The sequence below is a fragment of the Quercus robur genome, chromosome 2 (assembly GCF_932294415.1).
Source record: "Quercus robur chromosome 2, dhQueRobu3.1, whole genome shotgun sequence".
Lineage (NCBI taxonomy): Eukaryota > Viridiplantae > Streptophyta > Magnoliopsida > Fagales > Fagaceae > Quercus > Quercus robur.
Window position 1 is genome coordinate 21,013,926 of NC_065535.1, and position 27,238 is coordinate 21,041,163.

A 27,238-nucleotide genomic window follows, 5' to 3' on the forward strand; every position below is an offset into this window, starting at 1 on the left:
CAGCCAAACATGTGAAGATCATGTTTGACAAGTTGGAGAGAATACCTGAAGTAACTAACATTGAGTTGTACATACAGTTGGAGCCACGTGCAAAAGTTGGTATTGAGGAAATCCAACAAACACAAACAAGTTTACAAGTTACAGTTCCAGATGCTCAATATGAGTATTTTACACATGTAGAGCATGATGCTGTTCATGCCGATGAAGATGTTCATGCCGATGATGATGATGATGAGGATGAGGATGAGAATGATGATGATTATGATGATGAGGACGAGGATGAGGATGATGATGATGACGATGACTATGTTGATTAAAATATTGCCATTAACGGTGAAGATTTTGGCGATAGAGATGAGATTGAAGACAGGATTGAACAAGGGTACTTTAGGGACTTTGAGAGGGACATTGATGACGATGAGACACTGGACGGTAGTCAACCTAATGCATACAATGTTCTTAGTGTCCAAAACATTACAGACACAATCCCTGTGTACTCACCACCTGCCTTGTCATTTTTCGAAAATACTTGAAAAAATATGGTTGATCCTTCACATATTGAGACACCATTTGTGTCTAGTTGGAGAGAGGGGATGAATTTGTGCAAAGGCTTGACTTTTGCCAATAAAATGGAGGTGCAATGCGTATTAACAAAGTGTGCCCTCAAGGAAAACAAACATTTTATGATCAGTAGGTCAACCACGACAAAACTTTGTGCGAAATGCGTGGATGAGTCATGCACGTGGTATGTCTGCGCAGTCATGAAGCCCAAGTTCCATAATCTATGGATGGTCACCGTGTACAAGGGTCCTCACACGTGTATACGGACTGGGGTGCAAAATGATGGTAGAATGATGAGTTGTAAATTTATTGCAGATGACATCCTTAAGAAGTTATGTGAGGATCACACTACCCCAATTAAGCATCTCAGATCTATGATAGAATCGAAATATGAGGGACAAAAGCCTTCTTACTACAAGGTATGGGATGCGAAACAAAAGGCGATTGGGAAGATGTTTGGGAATTGGGAAGAGTCTTATCAAAGGCTGCAAAAGTTGCTAATGGCATATATTGATCAGGATCCGACTACCCAGGTGTTCTATCGTACCACATTCACCGGTGAAGATGACACAGTATTTTTGAATTATGTGTTTTGGTCTTTCGGTCCAAGCATTGATGGATTCAAATATTGCAAGCCGGTTATCAGTATTGATGGGACCCATCTGTATGGTAAATATCAGGGAAAGTTGTTGGTTGCAATGGCAACCGACGCTAACAACAAGGTATTCCCTCTTGCCTTTGCTATTGTGGATTCTGAGTCAGGGTCTAGTTGGAGGTGGTTTTTACAATGCCTCAGAGATGCGATTGGCCGCGTGATACCTAACGAAGGCATTTGCATAATTTCTGAGCGACATCTCGGTATCAAAAACGCCATTGCAAACTGGCCTAGAAGGGATGATGGAAGAGCACTGGTATTTCATAGATATTGCCTTCGACATGTTGCTAGCAACTTTAACACACATTTTCAGAACTCGACTCTAAAGTCAGCGGCGTTGAAAGCCGGATATGCTAGTCAGGCAGTGAAATTTTATACCATAATGGAGACCATTAAGCAGGCGGAAATTGAGGCCATTAGAAATAAGAAGAAGTTGACGGGGAAGGATGGCAAGGAAAAGAATCAAGATTATCTTCCATACACATACCTAATGGGCGAGTCTGTGGATATGTGGACTTAGTCACATGATGGTGGGAGACGTTTTGGGGCAATGACAACCAATATATCAGAGTGCTTCAATGGTGTATTGAAAGGTGCACGGGGCCTTCCTATTGCCGCGTTGGTTGAGTTCACTTGGAACAAACTTGTTCAATATTTCCACGACCGTCGAAAAGAATACCTTTTTGAGTTCTCAGAGGGTAAGAAATGGAGTAAATATGCCTTCTCCAAGTGGGATGAGAATAAGCGTAAATCTGAGAAACATTATCTCAAGCCATTTAGCAATGAAGAGCTGATATTTCAAATAGTTACCCAACTCAACACGTGTAGTGCAGGAGGGGGAAACCACAGTTATGAAGTTCGGTTACAGGAAAGAACATGCAGTTGTGGGAAATGGCAAAACATAGGGATCTCGTGTTCACATGCAATTAGAGTATGTGACTATTTACATATTGATTCGAGCACATATATTCACCCGTGTTATGGTTTGAACAATGCCATTAACACTTATGAGCATGCATTTGTGGTTCCTAAGTCGTAGTCATTGTGGAGGGATCCCATAGGGCCAAAGTGGTTGCCTAATCCAGCATTGTTGCAGGCCAAAGGTCGACCAGTGAAGTCGAGAATAAGGAATGAGATGGATGGAGTGAGGAATAAGGATCGAGAATCGGGATGGCGGAGGGAGGATGCAGATTTGATAGAGAGTCAGCCCAAGCAGACATGTGGACTGTGTCATGCTTCCGGGCATAACCACAAAAAATGTCCGCAGTCCCGTGGCGCTTCCACAAGCGGTCATGTTCCACACTAGGTAGGTAGATGGCAAATACTTATGCATCGGTTAAATATTTGTTGTTCATTCCATGTTGACCTAATGTTTACTATCTTCTCTCCTAATGTGATTACTCTACGTTTTTCAGGCATGCTTCCAAGGACGATGTTTTTGTTGTGCGGACAGCCGATGTTAGGAAAAGTGACTACTTTGTATTGGCTCTATGTGAACTTTTTGGTTTTTATTGAATGTACTTGTAAATCTCTATTCAATGTATGTCTATGAAGATTGTGATTTGCGTAGTATGGTTAGAACTGCAAATTAAGCGTGGTTGGGCATGTTTAGAATGTTGATATTGAGAATGCCTTTTCCCGCGATGTAACTGCATTTTGCATTGTAAAACCATGTTTATACAGAGAGCGTAAAAGGTTCTATAGTTTCGTGCGTACAATAAACGCGTTTTGATGTAATGTACGTGTATTTACATTCTCAGCTTCTTTGCCTCTGAATGAGTGTTTATGGATTATATTCACAGTTTGTCTATCTCTGTTTCTCAGCAGGTGCATGCACACGTTTCAGTTTCTGGTTTGTCTGCATGACCAGGGAAAAAGAAAAAAAAAATTCCACAGTGAATGATTCCTGGAATGAGTAGAGGAAAACAGAGCAAAACAAAAAAAAAAAAAAAAAAAAAAATTCCATGGAACTCGAGTCTATGAAACTCGAGTTCTACTGGAAAAAACAGAGGAAAACAGAGCAACCCTCTTGGACCTCTCTGAGTAAACAGAGCAAAACCAAGAAAAGAAATTTTCCAGTGGAACTCGAGTCTATGAAACTCGAGTTCCACTGGAAAAAATAGAGGAAAACAGAGCAACCCTCTTGGACCTCTCTGAGTAAACAGAGCAAAACCAAGAAAAAAAATTTTCCAGTGGAACTCGAGTCTATGAAACTCGAGTTCCACTAGAAAAAACAAAGCAACCCTCTTGGACCTCTCGGAGTAAACAGAGCAAAACCAAAAAAAAAAAAAATTTCCACTGGAACTCGAGTCTATGAAACTCGAGTTCCAATGTAAAAAACAGAGTAACCCTCCGGACCTCTCTGAGTAAACAGAGCATTGATGCTCTTTGGTTCTCGAGTCTTATAGACTCGAGTTCCTCAGTAGAACTCGAGTCTATACGACTCGAGTTCCTCAGTAGAACTCGAGTCTATACGACTCAAGTTCTTCATTTGAACTCGAGTCTTATAGACTCAAGTTCTTTGGGAATGTAAATTTTTTATTTTATTTATTTAATTTTTTTAAAGCTCACAATTGTTGTTCTTCTCTACAAATGAGCTTTTTAGAACTTTTTAAGGGAAAAATTTCTGTTTATGTTTTTGTAATTTTTTTTTTAACCACTTGGCCTCCTTTTATGTGGGGTAGATGTGTACACTGGGATTTTTTTTTTTTCTTTGTAACTTTAATTGATTGAGCTCCTATGTTACCCAAACCCCAATGCCAATACTATTAACTCTAAATTATAATAAATACACGTTTCATAAATGGTCCTCCTCATGGAAGTAGCTTTTGCCGCACTCAGTCTTCAATTAATTGGAATCACCAACTCCTATATTGTTATGCCTTCCAACTAGCATTATTGCTAGGTTATATTTAGATATTTTGCATATGACTGATCATTTTAAATTCACATATACTCTATTTTCGAATATGAAATTTTAAAATTTTTATGCTCATTGTAACCTATAGATGCATTGCATTCAATAAACTATTCCACTCCATAACACCAAATGAGTGCTTTTGACAATATAGTGAAATGATCTTAACTCCAAATAATATGAGACACAAGGTTTTGATATAAAAAATGTGTCAAGTACATAGTTCTCTCTATACAAAACATAAAATTCCTGCCAATCAAGGCTTAAATATCCATATCTCAATACATTGTTCTCTCTATACAAAATTTGCAATCACACTAAGAAATGGCACGGAAAAGAAAGTTATCCACCCTTTTAAGACGGTAACCAAAGCAAGATAAGGTGGCAATGACAATGTTGGTCTCAAATATTTCATTCAACTTCCAACTGTCAAGCATTGGAGATGGCTTTACTCGGTCCTTTGAAATCGTCATGATGGTACCTAATACAAATCACAAACAGAATTTGATCACATTTCCCATATAATGCAAAAACAAAAATCTATCATTCATATATTTATCAATTTAATTAATTATATATTTTTTGCAAACTTTATAGTTTCTTTACAAAGAAAACGAGGCCAAGAATACTAGCTAAGTAATAGAAAAAAGAAAGAAATTTGCAAGAGGCTCTTTGAAATAATACCATCATTCAGTATTGCAATTATCAGAAGCATGAAAGGTGGGAACTTATCTTCCCATATCAAAGCTAGAAGCACGAAACCAAGCTGCAAAAAGGTTGCGTTAACGAATTATACGAAAGTTGAAACCAAAAAGCAAGAATTAAACCTTTAGCACTTAAGCTAGTGAAAATGAACTAAATAAAAAGTACTTAAATGCAAAATACTCCTAGCTTACCAATGTCCTTATGGTTATGGAGACAGCATATATCTGTATATTCATGCAAGCTAATTAGTTTTACCATTAAACAAAAAATATATACAAACAAAACTATGAAGAAAACACATGACAAGTTATGTGTAACAATCATGTTTGGTACTACAAAAGTTTCTGATATATTTTGCATGCTTATTGCTTAGACATAAAAATGACAAGTAGCAACTTCAAGTCTAGGAATAAACCTTCCAGGGTGATATTGAGAAGCAAGTTCTTGTTTGAGATTATGAAATGGGAAAAGCACTTGCTTTTCAGCGAAGGATCCTAAATTTGAAGGAGGTTCACACTTTAGATGGATATCAAATGTAAGTCCAACTTACATTATTTATGTCTTTATCAATTTTTCCCTGGTCGATGCATCTTCTAGCGCTCATGCATACGATGCTGAAGCAAATGCATCTTCTGCATCGAATGTTGACAAGCTTCATCAAGAAATCTCAATTCGTTCAGCAGTAGTCATAATTCCATTGATTATTGTGTGGACACACACACATATTCCTTGGAGTATTTTCTAGAAAATCCATAGAGGAGGTACAAGAGAAGAAGATGTTGCTGGAAAAGCTACAAGTTAGAATGAATGAAGCAGAAGTAAAGGCCAACAAGCTTAAAGTGTCATTGGAGAATCTATTTGGTATACTAACAAGGTTTTTACATTTCATATTTTGTTTTTATTATAAATAATTCCAATTATACAGTAATTTTTCTTCCATAATAATATGTTAGAGCTCAATCAGACGATGGGAAATTGAAAGTAGGAAAAAGAAGAACATGATCTGATAAAGCTTGAACAAGCCCTGCATGATGAAGAAGCGGTCCGCCTTCTTTTCCTGGACTCTTCACCTTCCAATGCTTCAAGAGGTTTGATATAATAGTGATATCTGTGTCTACAAATAAAGCAATAATTCTAATCAAAACCCAATGCAATTGAAAATTTGAATATGTATGTCATAATATTTTTTTTTTCAAAACATTGAATCTAATACTTGCCTAAAACGAGTATGTTTCTCAATGAAGGAATACAACTGGCTGCAATGTCGTAGTACTAAGTGCACAAAACTTAGTTATATTTGTGGGGTTTTTCAGTGGTTAAGGTTGAACCCACAACTACTTTTGGTGAAAGGCACTTGTCATTGCAACAAGGCTTGACCACTAGTGCAACTGCTAATTCAGACCACTAGTGCAAGGCTTGATTGAAGGCACGATTTATATGTGCAACTGCTAATTCTCACTCTTAACATTTTCAAAACTCATTATTAAAAGAAATTAATTTTAAAAGTCAATCGACCATACCTTAACCCTTTTCAAAAGATCTTTTGCATTATTGTCATGCTTGAAGTGTTCTCTTACACGCTACAAATAGACAGAACAAAGATGGTAGAGCACAGAATTAACAAATTTGATGATTTATAGGGTCCCTTGAGCATACTTTGCAATAGCCTCATAGTGTCCAAAAATTCACCCTATGTTTGGATGGGGCAGTTCCAAACATACCCTAAAGGATGTGGGCCAATCAAATTAAGGTCCTAGCAATTTAATCATAGCTTCAACATGGTAATGGGTTGCAGAAGTCCAACATCATTTATCCAAAATGTGTAAAGTAGTGGCATGACTCCCCAAAGTGATGGGGAATCAATCTACCTAAGAGGCATTAATTAGAGCTAAATGGATAAAAGGAAACAACATACCTCTAGTATTTTATTGAAAGCCTTTGCCAAGGCTGGTTTAATATCAGCTCGATGTAGCTTTCACTTTCATAGTAAGCAACCAATTCTTCAAAGCTTTCGAAGCTCTTGGATTGTAGAGAAAACTTACATTGCAAGAAAACAATCTGAGTTACTATTCCCAATGAAAAATGATTTTGGAAAAATAGCGCAAGCAACCATAAAAATTACTTAAGGAGCACGGACTTTGAACAAGATGCAAGGGTTGACATGCATGTGAAAAGGCAGATGTCGTACCATTAACTAAATAAAATAAGTAAAGCTTTCATAATAAAATCCTTATGACTTACTTATCACCACCATTCTTTGCACTGCGCTCTACTACAAACGTTTTAAACCAAGGTAAAATGAGGTACTTCACATACTCCAAGCATGGATTCCCTTCCACAATATCTGGAGGACAGTATGCTCTCTTTATCTTCAAATTTACTTTCGCCTACAACATGGAGGCAGACTAAATCTAAGGTTAACCTAGTTTATAATCCAGTATCATTATGCTATGCGCAACTAATAAAGAAAACACTATGTAACCCCCTATATGGCAATTTGATTCCCCTATACATGCACCCTACCTCGTCATCTTCCATAAAAGTTGAAGATAGTGGATCACTTTTCAACATCTTCTCCTGACCTTGTTGTAAACTGGGTAACATGTTTGTAAATTACCAGTAAGCAAAACAAATAAAGACCACACATAAGCACATTGCATGCATGGGTAGAAAATTTGTGTTGCAGTGAACTCTTCCTCATCACTTCGACCCATAATGTGACCACACCTGCAACAAAATATAATAGAAGTAAAAATAACGACTACATCACCAGCATATTAAAGTAATAATAATCATCATCATACCATAATTCACGTTTTTATCCTTGAAACCGTATTCCTTTGTGCTATATCCATCACAAGAGGCTAGTACTCATGAGCTTGATTCGGTTTATCTCATTCGACAACCGCAGAAACTCCACCTTCCCTCCATCAATATCCATCCCAACGGCCTTCCAAATCTGAATGAGGTAGCGCCCAAAAACATCAATTTTCTTCAACTGACCTCCCATCTTATTGGTTAGCTGGGCAAACCAATCTACAATCCATATTTTCACTCTACACCCAGCAGATGTCAACTTGTTCACATTTATTTTTAAATTACTCCCTGCAGAACAAAAATGAAAACGAATAAACAATATTTACAATCTCCAACCTCATAACATAAATCATACCAAAACCCAATAAAGCAACACAATTCTAAAGGCAATATGACAGTATCAATAAATACACAAATATAACGTATACGGACTGTAATCGAGTGTTATCCCAACTACACAAACGTGTCCCAATATTATGGATTGCAGGTTCTTTGAGTTAACTTTATGATAAACGCCACTTGCTATAATGTCCAACATAATCAGATTTAATAGTTTTATCCATGACAAATTATCATAGTATTCTGAGTTCAAATCATGCAGCCACTATCACGGGTAATGATTAAATTGAACATTAAACCTTTAATACAAGTGCTGATTTTAGGACTAAACCATTAGAGCTTACTTATGAAGACTGCTAAATATTTCGGCATTTACAATTTCAATTCAATTCCTGCTTTATCAATTTTAACATACCAATTTACAATCCACCAAATATCAAAACTTATATTATTTTACCATTTGATTTAAATATTATTTTTTTATTCGTTCTTTATGTTTTCTTTATTCTTTCTGTTTATGTTTCCAAATAACTACCGTTAAACAAATATTAAGTTTTTCCAAATAATAAACCTCAGGTTTATTTTTGAGAAGATTCTCGAATGACACTTTAAGCTTCTTGGCCTTTGCTTCTGCTTCATTCATTCTGACTTGTAGCTTTTCCAGCAAAATCTTCTTCTCTTGTACCTCCTCTTTGGATTTTCTTGAAAATACTCCAAGGAATATGTGTGTGTGTCCACACAATAATCAATGGAATTATGACTATTGCTGAACGAACTGAGATTTCTTGATGAAGCTCGTCAACATTCGATGCAGAAGATGCATTTGCTTCAGCACCGTATGCATGAAAGCCAGAAGATGCATCGACCAGGAAAAATTTGATAAAATTTAAAGGACCTGCATATTCCAGCCCATAACAGACCTGCAGATTCTAGCCCATAAAGGACCTGCATTTGGGAAGTTAAAGGAATAAAGTTTAAAACAAATTTATGCAATAGGTCTTCCATGAAATAAGAAAAATCAAAATAATTTAGTTATTACATAATAATGCAATAAGTATGGGATAAAAATTATGTTACCAAGAAAGTAATAAGCAATAGCCACTCTAGCACATACACCAATTATGTTAGTGATCTCATACACAAATGAAGATTACAAAATTAAAAACATCCTCTAATCCAATCAATTGACAAGTCGCTCATCTAGGAAGTTGTACTGCACATAAGCCCATCCAATCATAGTATTTTTTACTTAAGTAACCACATGACTGAATTTTAAGAAAATAACCTAAGGAATAACACCTAAGATACTATACTTAAGACTAAAATTTTGTAGTATTTTTGTATTTTTTTTTTTTTTACAATTCAAGCCACAAACGAATCCTAAATTTTAGGATTTCAGATTCTCCACTAATGGCCTACTAACCAGCACAGTTTCCCATTATAAAAAATAAAATAAAAAATTTCATGTTTTAGGATTTTAGAATCCTAAATTATCTTTTTGTTTTACATTTCTTTTTTTACTTTCCTTATTATGTTCCACGGTTGAGATTCAGGATTTTGGATTGTGCAATATTGTTAAGGATAAATTGCTATGTTTAAGGATAACAATATCCAATAGAGTTTTGGTGAAAAATAAATGCATTACTTTTATTGTTCAGTTAATCAATTGTGATTCTTTTTTTTTTTTTTTTTGAAACCAGAACCAATATCATTAATTAAGAAAAGAAGAATCCAAATACAAAGCATCCACAGCAGGTGGAGGATCCTCCTCCAGCCAAACAATTTCATTGTCAAGTAATCTAGCAAACCTAGCCAAAGAATGAGCAACACCATTAGCACTACGCCTAATACAATTATAAGAGATGGACCTGAAACCTGCAGCCAAACACCAGATGTCTTCGTAGATTAAGCCAAGTCGTGAAAGGTCTGGTTGGGCCTGAGTAATCATCTTCATCACCAAAGCATTATCGCCTTCCAGTACAATCTCTGTGAAACCCGCATCAATGGCAAACTCAAGCGCTTTACGGCACGCCATTACTTCCACCTCCTCACTGTCACGCACAGCTCCTCCTCGAACCGCTAAAGCAGCCATGACGTCACCCTTCTCATTCCTAATCACTGCCCCATAACCTGATGCAACACCCTCATCAAAGCAAGCATCGTCGAAGTTCAGCTTGAAAAACGTTTCTGGTGGAGGCTGCCATGTCTGCTGTACTGGACCATGATTCGGGATAGGCACATGCAAAGAGTCTTGTGCAATCGAATACTCCTTCAAATAATCAACTGCACGTTGGGCTGATCTTGAGGGATGCTGGAAAACCCCTCCATGAATAACCGTATTCCTCTGGTGCCATATCAGCCAACAAGTAATCCAGAACAGATTCCATTCCTCATCGGAAAGCTTCATCAGAAGACCTGTGACCAACTGCAAAAAATCGTTTTGTGCTGTACCAGATTTCTGAAGTCTACCCAAGCTCCCAGCCCAAACATCTTGCGCCGCTCCACAACTCCAAAGAACATGCAGAACCGTTTCAGTTTCTTGATGACAGAGACAACAACGTGCATTCTCCATCACCCTTCTTCGAATAAGATTATCTTGTGTGGGCAGAATATTATGACAAGCCCTCCATGAAAAAATCTTTATCTTGCTAGGAACAGCTGCTTTCCATAGACGTGACCAAAGGGACCCAAGTGCTCTGTGCTCTGAAGACTCCCCAGCTTTGATAATTTTTTTACAATTTCAAGCAAAAAAATAAAAATTTAAAAACCCATGTTTAGGTAATTTTATTCCTAAAAGTTTGCCTATTATTTAGAAGCCATTTTGTCTATGATTTTATAATTATAACTTTAAAGAGAAGATGAAAAAAAACGTTTTTACGTTTTTACCCGGTATTGTTATTCCTAAAATTTTGCCTATTATTTAGAAGCAATTTTCTCCATGATTTTACAATTTTATCTTTAAAGGAAAAAAAAATTAAATTAATAAAACCCCCGCGTTTTAGGTTTTTACCCGTAAAAGTTAGTCTATTATTTAGTAATAATTGTTCCATTTTTATCTAGTTCCGGTGTGCCTATTGTGGTGTATTTGGAGGGAGCGTAATTGGCGTACTTTTGAGGATAGGGACAAGTCCGATGACCAGTTGCTCGCTTATTTTAGTGGCTCTCTTTTTGATTGGTCTAGGGCTTGGGGACTCACCTCTAGTGATTCTATCCCTATGTTCCTTAGTTCTCTTCTCTGTAATTAATATGCTCTTTGTTGTCTCCGTTTGTTTTCTTCTTTTTATATTTTTCTTCTCTCTTTTTTGTTTGTTTCCTTCTCCGTATTCTCTGTTCTGCCTTGTGTTTTCATGAGGTAGCTTTTAATATATATCTTTCTTACTTATCAAAAAAAAAAAAAAAAATTGTTCCATTTTTCTCAATCTGTGGCAATTTATTTTTTATTTTTAATTTTTTTTTTACAAATCTATTAGTAAAATGTATATAATGGTCAATCACTCTCCTTTGCCTATATATTGTATGCTTCGAAATAGAGGTCACTGCAATATAATTAATTAATACGTGATACTTATCCAAATTGCACAATTTGTATTTCTTGTATACAAGATGATACTCATCCAAATTCCACAGTTGTTGTATTATAATATTGTAATCAAAAAATTCACAGTAATATTGCAATAAAAAAGAAGAAGAAAAGCAATGACTAAGCTTTAACCTACAATAAAAAGAGGAAGTAGTTGATTTGGAGGGAACATTACACCTTCGCCCAGGCTCTTCCTCACCAAATTCTTCGCAAAATTCCCTAAACAACTTGTCTTGAATTCTTTCCAGCTTTCAGACTTGGAACCATCACCCATCATGCCGTAGTCGATGAATTTTACTGCGCGACTGGTAAATACGTGGTACAATTCGTCCAGATTGGGTTTCTCCATTCTCTTGTTCTGTGCAAGAGAAAACCATTAGCGAAGAAAAGTTACCGACCTTAAAATGTCAAATGCTTATAAACATAACTAACACAAACGTATTAGCACATTCTACAAAATTGCATGATAAGGCTATTACATGTCCAAAACACGTAAGGTAAGAAAACTTAACAATTGTTTTTTCTTTCCCAAATCATAACTGCTTTGAATTTTTGTTTGCCGGAAAAGCACAAGTATATTCATCTGAGTCAAACTGTTAGTTATGAGCTTAAAGAAAAACCAAAAAAATAATAAATAAATAATTAAATAATAAATAATAAATAAATAAATAATCCAAATTTGTAAATATACATTTACTCACTTTTTTTACACAACAAAATACATAGCTTAAAGTCGATCACGGTGTTACTCTTATCCCTAGACCACTAATCCCTTTCGCGAAGCAAAATCAAACATATACAAACAATGTTCAAAAAAATAGATACGAAAAGATCCATACATACCTAGAATGAAAAACCAAGTTCTTGCACAAAATTAAACAATCATACTGCAACTACATATTAGGTTGCCTAGAGATCTTGCATCTTCTGCATCTTCTGCCAGAGATCTTGCTTTGCCTAGAGGACACAGACAAGGAAAGAGAGAAAACTACATATTAGGTTGCTGCAATGAGAATATAGCAGAAATTTCTCAATTGAAGCTAAAGTGCTACAACCTACAAGGAGCTGGCGTAACATACCAGCTGAAGCATCATAAAGTCCAAGAGAGGCATTCCTTTGAGCCAAGTTTGCCGCCTCAAGAGAATATTTTACCTTATCCAGGAGAAAACCAAAAAATAAATTAGAAGCACAAACTTCCATATGCTAGAACTGCTAAAAGTTTATCAAAACAAGAGTGATGATCTCATATACAAAATAGCCAGATCTTTGAAGGTGTCAAGAAGAATTGGTTTGGAATAAGCTTAATCTATTATTTTTTTAGATCAGTCTTTTGAGTCAATGTCTGTTTTGGAAACCGTTCCTTCTCTTTTCTTTTCAGAGTTTTTATTGATGTTACAGATTTATATCATAGGCTGTAGCTATTTGGGTGTCCCATTTATGTACTCCTCATGTATTTACAATTTCTCATTTTTCTTTTAATAAAAATAAATACAGTGAAAACTTGTCAAAAGTATATATCAACTCACAACCCTTGTCCCTTGAGTGTTATTAGGATGATTTAGTAATCTTAACTTACAATAACTCAAGTCTACATATTTATTTTGGTGTAAAATACAAAACATGAAGGTAGCAAATACAAAAAATGAAATAATGCTCATAGCATCTGGAAGTTTATTTTAGAAATCTTTTCAACAAAAGTGTATTAGATGTCTTTTTTCATAAAAATATCTTCCAGCAAGAATTTATTTTCCCTGTTCTAAAAAACAAAGAACCATTTCAGAAAATGTGCACTGATGAAGGAAACAAAGCAGAAAGTTTGGAAGGAGATGGTTGGCCATGATGGTTGTGGCTGATGAGAATTTGGGGAAGGGGATGGTACCGTGGCAGTGTGGCTGATGAGGAGTCAGATGTAAAAAGTTTTACACTTGTTTTAAGTGTAAAACATTTTTCTTCTTGCCTTAATTTTACAGTTTGACCGGAAAATATTTTACAGTTAACCAGATTTTACAACAAAACAAACATGGTAAAATAAGCGCAAGCATACAGCAGAAGTTACTCAACCCATCATTTTAATTAGATAACAAAAGAATCATTTTCTTACCATTCTGAGAAGCCTTTTTCACTGGCTAAGACTGTATGTGCCAGAGGAACCAAAATAATGACTCTGAGATTGAAGACCAAAAAGTTGTCGGAACTGCCCCATGAAAACTTCAAAAACCTTCTGCAGATCCTGCTTCAGATGAAGGATTCATCAATCTTTCAGTCTTGAGAAAATAACTAAATCCCATTTGCAATGATAGAACATGAATGTCTAACCATCTCAAGTTCTGAATAAAAATCTGATGAGCTAGATAGTGCATGTTGGTATTATAAGCACACTTTCACTAATGGAGTCTAGCCCTTTGTAATTATACAACTTTATTCCTTCTCATCTTTTTGTGCTTCTTTTGTATTCTCTCCTACTATGGTTCAACTTTTTCTTTTTATGGAAAATTTATCTCTTGTAAAAAGCATGCCACACATTTTTTTCCGAGGGGTAGAAAAATTTGTAAATCATATGTTCTGTCACTACACACAGTTTCAAGCAAAAACAAGAAATAAATGGAAATTGGGAAAGACAAATGGCATCATGCTTTGATAAAGATCAGCTTTTAAATTCAAAAGTCAGTTTTCAAATGATATATACAGAATACATATAAACAACTTTGAAAAGAACATCTAACCTGGTGGGAAATTGTTTGCCTGATAGGATGCTGGCTTTCTGAATCCATCAGACAACCTTGGGGATTCCAAACAATAACACCTCCCCACATCTTCATCATGTCATTAGTCAGACTTAGTAACATTAGGAAATTTCACAAGAACTGTAAGTATGAAGATAATATAAAGGCATGATAACTCACAGGAGATATGAATCCATTCGTCTTAGAAATCTCTCCATTTGGAAGCTGTAGTAGAAGAGGGCATTCCTTTGCAGATGGTATGTATCTGAAAGCAAATAAAAAGAACATTGACATTGAAGCTGTTAAGAATGGAAACGTCTTCCCGCTACTGAGTACAGACACCAATTTTTAGAATATGGACATACATCAACTAAAGGCCACATATCCTCAGATCCTTATATCACATGGTCAATAAATGGAAGCACATTGCAATTTTGCTCAAAGAGTTCATTTAAAAATCAGACACCTAAGGTACTTCCATTGAGATATTAATTAAAAGGAGAATCTAGTTAAAGAATATACACCACAAATTGCAATATCTTTGACCTCCCTCCTGCTGCAATAGAAGTATCCAAGTGCCACTCATTTGAATTGACCTATTATAATAGGGCAATAACATTAACATAATAAATTAGAAAGAAATTACAGATATAACTCAAACTACAAAGAAAAGAAGATCAAAAAACCTCTAATGTTAAAAAAAAAAAATACAAAAAAACAATATCCACACACAGAGACAGACAAATAAGAAAAATGGCCCTTGCTTACAATGCCCACATACTTCAATGAAGAAAATGGAGAAAGGTTTTTTAACTACAGTGACCTCATTATTTTCACAGCAAACGAAAGGTAAGGAGATTTTGGCTTCAATTAATTTGGGTTTCTCGAAACATACAAAAAAATAACTTATGGCCAATGCAGTTTGATTAATGAATAATGAAACTCTGCACTTATGAAAATGCTGATATGTATATGTTGCCATTGTGTCACCACACATTGCGGCTATCATTATCAGTAACATCATAATACAATAAAAGTCTCTAACTAACGCACAGATTTCTTATGTCTTGAAGTAAAATACTCCATAAATTACTACCCCTTAAACAAAAAGTGATATGTATGTCACCCGTTGGATCTTGAAGTAAAATAATCCATACATTACTTTCCATTTTACACTCTTAAAAAGGAGAAAAGGTGATTTAAGCTAACCACACCCCCCCCCCCCCCCCCCCCAAGAACAAACTTTTGTTTTGGGGTTCTTATAGAGAGCAAACATGTAGGTGACTGCATTCATGCACACACACGCTAAAATGAATGTACTAGGCTTTTAGATCTTTGCACCAAGAAACTTCAAGAACTTAAATGAGATATTAAAGGGGGGAAAGAGAATATAGATTATTAGAAATACTCTTCTAAATTTCTATTTGAAAATTAAGTCATGAGGAGTTAAAGATTTAAAGAAGCATACAAAGAAAGGTATTTTATTGGTGCTAAAGATGTAGCCTTTCCTCTTATCGTCCCAGAAAGAAAATGAAGACTTTGGTGTATGGTATAAAACCTGTCCAGCAGGCAGACAACAAAATCAAATTACAATCAGATATGAGGATGTTATAGATAGCCAATTAGCCATAATACAAAGCAATGATAAGCAAAAATTAAAAATTTTGGAACATTTATTACCTGACTTTCCACACTGATGTTAGCTACCGGTCCTAGAGCCTTAATTATAGGGGCCAATAGTGTATCATCTATTGCTTGAAAATCCCTGCAGTTACAAGAGAATGAAAGAACAAAATGGAATAAATATTATGTGATGATAATCATGTTTTGATTAGGTTTCCTACCATGTCAAAGATGAAAACGATCCATAAAAAATATTAATAATAACACTAAGCCCAATCATATAATTCTAACCACAGCATAAAGCAATAAAAAAATTACTCCAAATATAAATCTATCAAGAATGCAAGAGAAACTGGAATAAATATTATTTTCTGCTTAACATGTTTTTAGTAAGTTTCCTACCATCTAAAGGATGGATATGCTCCAAAATAAAATTAAGTATAAAACAATTGACATAACTTTCACCACAGCATAAAGAAAATAATTATGACTTCAAATATATACCCAACAACTCAAAACACCAAAACAGAGAATCTTCACTTTGAGCTGTTATCTTATTATTATGTTATCCATCAGAGATAATTAGATATTTGAGGAGATCAGCAATATTTAGATATTTGTACTGAAAGCCACAACCAAAGACATGATAAGCGTCTACAAGGAAACCAGTTCAAGATTCTGTCAGCTACCAATGCTTTCAAGAAAAAAATTAAGGAGAAATGAGTTAATATCTGTAGCCAACCTTGTGTTATAAATGTTTTTTTTTTATTCAATCAACTTAATTACCAAATGAAACAACTTTAACATGTCTCTAACATAAAACCCTAAAAACAAAAAGTCATAATTTGGTAACTTAGACACAACCAATGAATTTTCAAACCCAAAACCTCAGCCTTCAGGCCCTTCACCCATTCTTAAGAAGAAGGAAGTGTCAATTGAACTAGAGCTCATTGGAAAAGAATACCATTTTAACAATATAACTTTCAACAATGACCTCTTGATGCTTCTAACAACGACATTCAAGGTTCAATTGAAGCTAAATATATGTAGAACATTGAATTAAAACAGTCAAAGGCCAAGATTCATACCAATCATAAACACAATCATGTGAATTTAAATTGAGCAAATTACAGAAAATCACAATACAGACAACTTTGAGTTAAAAGAGTCAAAACCCAATATTCATACCAATCATAAACACAATCATGTGAATTTGAATTGAGCAAAATATAGGAAATCACAATACAAATAACAAAAGAGTCAAAAGCCAAGATTCATACCAATCATAAACCCAATCATGTGGGTTAGAGTAAGCAAATTAAAGGAAAGCACAATCCTCCCATCAGCCCCAACAGGCATAAACTCCCCATGAATGAACCCTTCCTCCTTCCCACCATTCACATGAGTCTCAAAGATGGTATCGAGATGATTCATTGTATTTTTCAGCTGCTCTTTCAGTGGCTGCATTTTACCCCTTACATCAGATTCCACCACAGTTTCCTTTGAATCTTGAAGAATCTTTTTCAGTTTTGTGGCAGTCTATAACTTTGTCTGAAACAACAAAATAAAGGAAGTAAATCAAGCACACATGACAGAAATCCTTGCCTAATTTATTTTTACACAAGAAATATTACTCTAAAAAAAGGGAACAACAACTTCGCTGCTGCAGATATAGGCAGAACAGCAGTAATTTCTTGTACACATGTATTGGGACTATAAATGTAGGTATGCGTTTTGGAGTATATAGGGACACTTTTTTCCCAAACAAGAATTACTCATATGTCATCCAGCAAGCTTTATTACAGTTGATAAGCTGCAGAAGGGCCCACAACCTCAACTTTTGAGGATGGCATAAACAAAGACACTTGTACAAGACCAACTTCAGGAACAAAAAATTTGTTCTTGTACATTGCCGAAGATCTTTCATTTTATAGTTAAATTTTTACAAAATAAATAAATAAAAAAGAAGAAATATCTATCTTTTTGTTTATGTCATTTCATCAACTAAAATATATCTTTATGTAGAATTTTTTTTGCAGCAAGCAAAACTGCACAAAACAATCAAACCTGTAAAGAACGCAGTAATGCATATTGAGAAGTCAATATTATGGTCCAATTCCATGACTTTAGCACTTACTCAAGGTTCACCAATTTTGTGTTTTTTAGCCCTCGTGTAATGTTTGGGCGGGGGAGGAGGCTGCGGGGCATCAACCTTAGGGTCATCATCATGCTGCAAATTCCATTAGATGCATGCAATCAATATTCGATATAATGGTAAGAATAAAGTGAAGTAGAAAATATATTATTACATTCAAATTAAAGTTATCATACCATAGAGCTGCCTTGGTATCCTATTTTGTGTCCACCTGTCCCACAAGTGGGTGCTCTTCTAGTGCATTGCGGTCTACCTCGTGGGGGTGAGGGCTGATGAGGGGGATGCTCGTCCGGTACATCAGTATGTGGCTGTACAGTGTCAATCCCAACCGGAGGTCCTAGAGGGTCAGATGAGGATGCGGTAGGTGGGTAATCCTGCTCTATGTAGAGGCCAGGAGTGGGTGCACTAGAGCCAATGTGTGGGTATGAGGGTGTCTCGGGGAGTATAGGAGGGGTCACATTTTGGTCAATACTGACATCGAAATTGGGCTGCGAAGGTGGGCTGGGTGAAGGGACCTCGGGTAGAGGACATGCCTGTGGGATGGGTGGAGGCATCTCAAGACTAGTTACAACCGGAGGGGTTGTTGCACGCCGACCACGGCCCCTGACTGCACTTGTGCTTAGGGTTGCTGTAGCAGGCCGAAGACGACCCCTAGCTGTGCTTGTGCTTGGGCTTGTAGTAGCACGATGACCATGGGTTGGTGTACTTACGGGTGCTGCACTTGTGCTTGGGGTTGCAGTAGCTGCTAGTTCAGTCTCATGCCCATTGTTTGCATGCTCATTTACTGCAGGACCACCACCAAGGCCAGCCACATTATTTAGGACACGCCAAACATGGTTGTGAGCTTGGCTGCCTTCAGGAAGCATCGCCAACAGCGCTAAATGGCTTTGAATCTGAAACGGAGAAAGAATCAGTACAATTAGACTTGAGACATTTATGTATCAATTAATGAATGAATAATATAATACTTATGAATATACTCAAAACTAACAGTTCTATTAGAATACTATATGTATCAAAAACTCTTTCATTACATGTCAGTCAAATCAAACTAGATTTGCTGAGAAATTCATAGAAATTGATTCTATGTTCATACATGTACTCAAGTAAAACAAAGTAGGCAATCAAATGTAATTAGAACACATTAGCATTATATCTAATTTAGCGCTATTGCGGTCGACATACTTTCGAGTGACCGGACGGTACCAAACGTAATAGGCATGATTGCGGGGCATCTCACCAATCTGAGGAGGTGCATGACAAAGTTGTTGTCGTCTCATTTCCCATGAAATGATATACGGTCCATGCTCCTCCCTCCAATTCTTTTCCACCTTCCCACGTAAGTCGATTTTATGCAGCCTATCATCGTAGACAACATCGTCAGGCCGCTCCTATGCCAAGCCAAACTGTCGAAGGACACGGTCTGGGTGGTGTCTCTCTACTATGCAAAAACACACCAGCGGCACCCTTGCTGTCCACGTATCCCTCCCTGCAACGCAGAACTCAAGAAGGTGGCCGAAGTGTGCCTCGTATGCCTGCCACACAATCTACGATAGAAAAAAAAAAAAAACAATTATCATAGCATCTTCAAATGTGAAACAAGGGAGAATACATAGATAAAGGGTAAAACTAAAATTATAACAAAAGATATGTTAAAGGATGAAGCAATCATATTCTTAACGAAAATTATCATAACCAAACAGATTTTTTGAATATTATTACCTGCTCTGGCTGCATTGTAACTAATAGCTCGCGATAGTGGACCAAGGCTATGCCGGATGGCCTACTCTTCGGGCTTGGCACCCGCACCCGCACCCACCTACAATTACGAGCAAATAACACAAGAACGATAATATAATTTAGTTACTAAGAAGAGTACATTGCAGAACACACTTGGTATCAGGAAAAGACTTACTTAAATGCAAGTGGAGCATATGGCCATGGGCCATAATCACATCCAGGTGGGGGCTCTATCCTCGAGCACAAGAATGGCAACCTTGCCCATGCCCAATACTGGACCAAGGTGCACGCCCCACCAATCTGCGATGCCCCTTTCTCGCTTGCCCGACACAACTCCCTGTATAACCAGGCCAGGCAACCACTACCCCAACTATACTGTGGCGGATCACGAAGTTTACGCATGAAGTCCAGGAACATCAGATGCACCCTATCTCCTGACTTGTCCATGAAAAGTTTATCCCCTACTAGTGCTAAAATATAGCACCGGGCATACCGGTGTATCTGCATCTCCGTTGCATCATGAGGCAATGGCGCTGCAATGGCCTCAACAAGTCGGCTGATGAGAATTCTTGCCCCACCAAAGTTTTATTATCATTCGGCGGAGTAAAACCAAGCAACTCCGTACATAGGTGCCTCCAACCCCCATCATCCACCACAGCAGTCGGCCCAACCAAGACGTTACCGTCTATAGGAAGTCCGAAAATTACCTCCACATCTTGTAGGGTGATTGACATCTCACCATGTGCAAGATGGAAAGTATGAGTCTCCGGCCGCCGTCGCTCAACTAGGGCCGATATTAGGCAATGATCTATCTCTCTTGAAGGGGCTCTAAACAATCCTTCTAGCCTTAGCAATTTGATAATGTCAATGCTCGATTATCTTGCATCTGAACGTTTGCCATCTCCTTAGTGCGACCACGGCATGTAAGTGGGCCCGAGTCCTACAAAATCGATCAAAATTATAGCGGTTGTTAGAACTAGAAATACAACATTAAAAGAACTTGCTAACTAACAGTCAAAAACAACGTAAAAATTAAAGCAGTTGTTAGAACTAGAAATTTCACCTTGCCATTCCAAATGGCCTCTGATCGATGATATGGCTGTCGTGTCAACAATGACCTCTGACGCGGACCAGGGTCCAAGACCTCTAGCTCCTCATCGATCTGAGGCTCCATACTGCAAACAGTGCAACTGTGAGATCATTAATAGTGTAGGGGCAAAGGAGTGCTACTCTACATGCAGGGAAAATCTATACTGAAGAGCAGCTTATTAGCATTATTTAATAAGACGACTTTGTTTACAGAAAACTCAAAAACAATGATGAGTAATTATGTCAAAATGCTTGAGAAGCATTAATAAACACAATGTGCTTCTTCATATAGTAGTTCATTTTATTGTTCTAAAAACACATGGAAATATTGTCAAATTAAGTAGAATGTAACAGAAGCTTTAACTTCTTCACTATAAAGATCACTAATAGAAACACCTGTCCATAGAATCTTCAGCCATAATGTTGGGTGGGATTAGCTACAGTAGAGATGTTTTCTAGTAATGGCGGAAGAATTGAGTACATTTGACAAATCAAACTACTTCATACTAGTAAAAACTATTAAAGGATCCTCTAATTTTCCAGTTTCATAGGATGGCAGAGGATAGCACCAAAATGCAGTACCAAATTGATAGAAAGAATGAGTTTACGACTTGGAAAGATGGGCAAGGCTAAGTCTCTTATTAGAGCAGGCTAGGGTTGTTTCAACTCTTCAAGAGACAAAATCTTGGAAAATGCCTCTCAGTTATTCTTTCTTGTTGATTATAAAAGATGACTATACTATTTTTTTGATAAGTAATTATAACAGATGACTACAATATGCACTACCTTGTCTATTTATAGTTACACAAGGATGCATGCCATTGGCTAATTGCAATGCTTTAAATATATATATATATATATATATATAAGTAATAAAGATTTATGTACTATATGTGGGACCTACACAATGTGAGTGTGATAGTGAATGGTCTTACTAGAGTACCAGTGTAGAACAAGGCAATTGATTCTTCAATTTTTCATTTTATTTAATTAAACACAAGCTTGACCAAATTGAGATTTAATTGGTTTGGTCGAAGTTAACCTGGAGTGGGAATATGGATTATATTTTAGTACTAGGAGGCTACTAGCTAATAAGGGCTAAGGAATGGCATCATTAATATTGCAGTGATATCATATTGATAATTGCTATTTGATGAAACCAATATCACTACGTTTTAATACTAATTAGTTGCTGACAAATACTATTAGATTTTCTTTTGACTAATCTCATTAATTCATTGGATATTTTATATTTCACATATCAAATGATTCATCCAGTCAAACAAATGTGGTTTCAGTCAATGTGCCCATTAATTTAAAATAAAAAGCAAGTCCACTTTGTAGGGATTCAATTCATACAAAAATGACCTGCTACTGTAAAACAGAATTTTCTTCAAAAAAAGTAAGTTCGCAACCTACCCCAATTAAGCAAACTACTATAGCTTCTATTTCTAGAAGTTATCATGGTATGTTTTATTCCTAAACATTGTTAGTACTATTAAAAGAAAATTACTATTTAGGAGCGGGTTGTGTTATTTTATTGAATTATTTTTAGTAATAAATTATAAATTAGGACAATATTTATCTTCTCGTCGCAAAGAAAACCTTTATTTTTTTTTCCATATTTGCTTCCCATGTTGGGAAGATTAAAAGCATGAACCCATATAGAAAATAATAATCTGACCACTTTTAATTTTTTCTTAATTTCAACTACTCCATTCTACCAAACATGGGGAAAAAATCAATCTTTCATTTTCTGTTTACTGAGCTAGAGCCATCTCATTGGAGACCATTTGTCAACATTTGAGACTTCATAGCAAAACTGTCATCATATGATTCGAGAATTACTATTTTATTAGCACCAAGCAGGGTTAAGTGGTTAACCAGATTTAGTTTGTTGCAAGTCTTTTTGTTCTTGGTTCTTAGCCCCCATAAAAAAGAGTGGGGTTATAAGTGCTTAACCAGTACTAAGATTGGTAATTTTGAGAGGGTCGCCATAAAAATTTCAAGAATTAACCTATTGACAAAGGCCAAATACCAAATTTTGCCATTTCTTTTGGAGCACAATCTAGTTGTGTCATTACATACATAGACAGAGGAAGGTCTATAAGAGATTGGAGGTTGGAAAGTTGAGACTTAAGGATTGGTATGAGAAAGTTTTTGGGAATCTGTTGCAGTAACTTGAGAATGCTGGAGGAAAGCTAGAGGTTGTTCGAAACAAGGTGCTGAGTTTCAATTTTATCTGGCATGACAGCAAATGCTACTAAGAGTGAAGTTTCCACTTTGGAGGGGATCAACAAACAATATAACAGAGTGAAGATCTTTTAAAGTTCAATCATTTAAATATCTGGTACCTAGCTGTCTTGTAAATATTATAAGCCTTTCATTGAGAAAATCACAACTTGTATAAACTCATGAACTACCAAGAATCTCTCTATTGTTGGGAGACTTCGACTTATTCAATCTATTCTGTTCAGGGTTCAAGGGTACTGGCCTGGGGTTTTTATTCTCCCTAAAAAGGTTATTAGGAGCTTGGACAGTAAGTTTAACAGTTTCATAGGAAGGGAAAGAAGGGGGCTTGAGGTTAAAAAACTTGAGGATTAGAAAAAATTTGTCATAATGAAGCATATTTGAAATCTTTTTGTCCTGACCGGATAAATTTGGGTGGCTTGGGTTAAAAGCTTTTGGGTTGTTAAAACTTAAAGGTTCAGAGAAAATTAATCTTGGGGTTGGAGGAAGATTTCAAAGCAAAGGGAAGATTAGGGACTACATTTTCTTTGATTGCTCAATAACTAGAAGGATTTGGCATCAGGTCAGAGTTTAGAGTTTGATGGAGGACTCTAGTTATGACTGGGGTTAGGTGCTTCAATGGAGTAACGGCACTTGAAGAATAAAAGATTTTAAAGTGCTCTGTTAGCAGGCTTGTGTTATCTGCTGCGGTGTACCGCATCTAGTTACGGAGAAACACTATATATTTTTAGGGAAATTATAAAATTGGTGCCTAATCTCAATTTGGTCCCTAATCTTTTTGTTGTGTCGGTTTGGTCCCTAATCTTTTAATTTTGTCTTAAAATGGTCTCTGTTGTTAAGTGATAGATTAAAAATGTTATATGTCTAACTAGTAAAAATAAAATATTAATTTCATTTACATAAATGGTCATGTGTACTGCCACGTTAGTCTGCAAAGATAGAAACTTTTACTTCAAAAGTCAACTAGGAGAAGAACATATAAATGCACATTAAGAAAATATTGGGCAGCAGGTTAGCACAAGAAAAAGGAATATACATCATAAAACGGAATAAAAAATTGTTAGTTCAAAGCCTGCAAAGTTTTGATAGAAAGAAAGGGCCTAGAAATGTGCTCTAAGGCAAGCAAGTGAAGCAGAAAGTGTATTAAGAACACGTTCGACCAGTAAACAACTGACCCATGCTTATGATTTTTAACTAAGCAGGAGCATCATTACACGTTTATTTGAATCAGGTTGGAGGCCAACCTCTAGAAGTGACCAGTCACCTGCACCCATATCCTTTTCATACAAAGCAACAATCTGGCCATTATATTATGTAAATGCAAGAACATAATTCTTTAAGCAGATTGTGAAATAGTATGACTATATTTGGGCAAGTTGTAAATCTGAAAAAAAAAAAAAAAAAAAAAAAAAAAAAAAAAAAAAAAAAAAAAAAAAAAGTCCACGCAGGTGATCATAAGCATGGCATCAAGGCCTCAATTGGCCAAGGAAACTGCTGAAGCCACCCCACTTCTTTAAAAGGAGCAATAAGGAAGGGAGATGGCCTCTTAGTTGGAGCTCCAATGCTGCACATACATTAACTTCAAGCTACTAATAATATTGTGAAAAACCAAAACAATCATACCAAAAATAGAACTAATGCAAATCGATGATGTTTAAGCAATCAAAGAAATTAGAATTGGTAAGTTAGAAAAAAACATAATGAATTTTTTGGAGTTGGAATAATTTTGTAAACTTTTACAATTAAAAGAAATTGAATTCTGTACCAAATTAAATTACTACTTTCATTAATTCTGCTTTTTCTTTGAATCAATGTACTTTAGAATTGGGTTTATACCCCCACAAGAATAAGCTTGTTCATTTAGAGAGAGAGGTAGAGAAGTGACAAAGACACCTACAAGAATGAAACAATGCAACTAAAGGAGACATATCTATACTATCCAAAAAAATAAAAAAGAGGAGACACATCTTGACATTAAACAATGCAGTTGTAACAGAACAGGGACAACACAAAAGAAAATTATTTCAAATTTTTCATTGTGGTACCTTGGCATATTTATTCAAAGAATGAGATTAAGAGGTTCTCATTCTCTTTGTCCTCATTCTCATTTCGAATTGGTTAGGGGATATATATATATAATTCATTCGGTTATGGTAGCCTATGGTTTTGTCATGTAACACATTCAAGTGAAATTGTAAAATAGTCCGTGTATCGCACGGGACATCATCTAGTTTAAATTAACTATAAGAGCATTATAGCTAAAGTTAATTTTCACAATGATGATGGACAAATTGAAGCTCTCAACATCGAAATCGATATATACTATCAAAAGAAGTGGTTTATTCCTAACAATATGAAGAAAGGAATGAGGAAGCTACTTTAGCTCTTGAATTAACAGCAATAAGCCTATAAAAACAAGAGCAAATTACACTTTTTCACACTAAACTATTATCTTCATTACACTTAACCCATTGAACTATTAGAAATTGAGTTTTATCAATGATTTCTTTGTTTTCTTTGGTCTCTTTCTGTTTAGAATGATAAAGATTGACAGATATCAATCTATGGAAACCAAACAATGACTCATTCCTTATTCCCATGGCTGAACCAAATGGGGCACAACCCCAAAACCCAGTCCACGCTCAAATACAGATGTTCTGGTGTAAGTTCTCATTTTTTTCAAATGAATATTCTCACTTATTACTTCACAACTCATACACCGTTCATAGAAGCATTTCATCAAACCCATAATTTGCTTTACAAACCCACAAACGAAAATACATACAGAAAATTAAAACAAACCCAAAACAAATCAATGAAAATACCATGAAACAAGATACACAAACAAATCAAACAAAACCCACAAACAAATCAAACAAAACCCACAAACAAATCAAATGAAACCCCAACAAACTAGATTAAATATCAATGTAATCCAGATATTAACACTTTTTACACTAATGAAACCCAATCAAATGCTCAATCAGTTAAAAAAATTTAATTTCCCAAACAACCAAACAGAATAATATACATGCATTTACTGAAATGACATGAACCACCAAAACCCAGAAAGATCTGAAATTGAAAAACAAAATAGGTAACATCATGAAATTCCAAAACCTAAGATTGAAGTTGGAGAAAGAGAGAGTACCTTAGGCGCACGGTGGTTCAATGGGAGCAGTACTGACTTTGAGTGCCTGACTGTCAATGGAAGCAGAACTGAGTTTCGGTGGCTGAGTGTCAATGGGAGCAGCACCTTCGGCACGACGAGTTTGAGAGAGCGGAGTGTCTGAAAGTGAGTTGATTTTGAAATTTTCACAGTGAGGGGAAGAGTTTGAGAAAGCGGTGTCTGAGATTGAGAGATTTTGAACGAGTCTGAGATTGTAGATTGTTTTAAATGGGAAGGGAAAAAAACGTTAAAGCGAAACCGAGTTTATAAAACTCGATTTTGGAAATCGAGTTTTATAAACTCGCTATCCAAGTGGAAACTTTCGCCATGTCAGCAACTGAAAAACAACAAAAACGAGTCTTAAAAGCTCGATTTTTAATTGAATCTCGAGGTTAAGAAACTTGAGATGCTATTATTACAAATTCTTTCGCAACAGGACAACTAACAAAATACTTAGCATATTACAGTTATTTAGAAACGAAGTTCAAGTATACATGACATGCTAAGGATGATGGAACATGATATAAACCTAGGCATGACATAGACACAAGAACATGTTGTATGTGCTAAAAGGTCTAAAAAGACTTAACTAGCCTAAGTGAAAAAAAAAAAAAAATGTCAAGTGATCAAGTGTGTGCTGCAAATGTGCATCTAGTGTGCGTCTAGTGTGCATGTAAGATGCATGACCAATGAATGAATAAGCACTCATGAGGCAAAGTGTATAAAACACACCACCAATGATCAAAACATGATAAACATGAATAATTATGATGATCCCCAAAATTTGGTACTCATCGGAGTTTAAAACAACAATAAAATGTCATTTGGGCATTTTATCAAACACTTAGAGTGCACACACTACACATGTATGTTAAAAAATGCATGAACATACGAAAATCTTGCCTAAATACATGT

The 27,238-nt window shown here is 35.9% G+C and overlaps 3 protein-coding genes, 2 long non-coding RNA genes and 1 pseudogene across 5 annotated transcripts; 2 read left to right on the plus strand and 4 right to left on the minus strand.

Moving 5' to 3' along the window:
* The first annotated feature begins 761 nt into the window (after nt 1-761).
* On the plus strand, nt 762-1,736 carry LOC126696086 (uncharacterized). Its single transcript, XM_050392868.1, has one exon. The coding sequence runs from the start codon at nt 762-764 to the stop codon at nt 1,734-1,736; it is 975 nt and encodes a 324-aa protein (XP_050248825.1).
* A 30-nt stretch (nt 1,737-1,766) lies between these two features.
* Nucleotides 1,767-2,255, plus strand: LOC126696096 (uncharacterized). The gene has a single exon (XM_050392876.1). The coding sequence runs from the start codon at nt 1,767-1,769 to the stop codon at nt 2,253-2,255; it is 489 nt and encodes a 162-aa protein (XP_050248833.1).
* A 2,070-nt stretch (nt 2,256-4,325) lies between these two features.
* LOC126703986 (uncharacterized) lies at nt 4,326-4,900 on the minus strand. Its single transcript, XR_007648172.1, has 2 exons — nt 4,818-4,900; nt 4,326-4,614 (listed from the first exon to the last, which is right to left on the minus strand). It is a non-coding gene; the product is annotated as an uncharacterized LOC126703986 (long non-coding RNA).
* A 1,127-nt stretch (nt 4,901-6,027) lies between these two features.
* Nucleotides 6,028-7,552, minus strand: LOC126712854 (tyrosine--tRNA ligase 1, cytoplasmic-like; annotated as a pseudogene).
* A 2,153-nt stretch (nt 7,553-9,705) lies between these two features.
* Nucleotides 9,706-10,566, minus strand: LOC126696103 (uncharacterized). The gene has a single exon (XM_050392884.1). The coding sequence runs from the start codon at nt 10,564-10,566 to the stop codon at nt 9,706-9,708; it is 861 nt and encodes a 286-aa protein (XP_050248841.1).
* A 13,981-nt stretch (nt 10,567-24,547) lies between these two features.
* On the minus strand, nt 24,548-26,436 carry LOC126703998 (uncharacterized). Its single transcript, XR_007648173.1, has 2 exons — nt 26,306-26,436; nt 24,548-24,718 (listed from the first exon to the last, which is right to left on the minus strand). It is a non-coding gene; the product is annotated as an uncharacterized LOC126703998 (long non-coding RNA).
* Nucleotides 26,437-27,238: the final 802 nt, after the last annotated feature.

Coding starts and splice junctions, on each gene's coding strand:
- LOC126696103 (XM_050392884.1), bottom strand. CDS start 10,566: ATGGAGAATGCACGTTGTTGTCTCTGTCATCAAGAAACTGAAACGGTT.
- LOC126696086 (XM_050392868.1), top strand. CDS start 762: ATGAAGCCCAAGTTCCATAATCTATGGATGGTCACCGTGTACAAGGGT.
- LOC126696096 (XM_050392876.1), top strand. CDS start 1,767: ATGACAACCAATATATCAGAGTGCTTCAATGGTGTATTGAAAGGTGCA.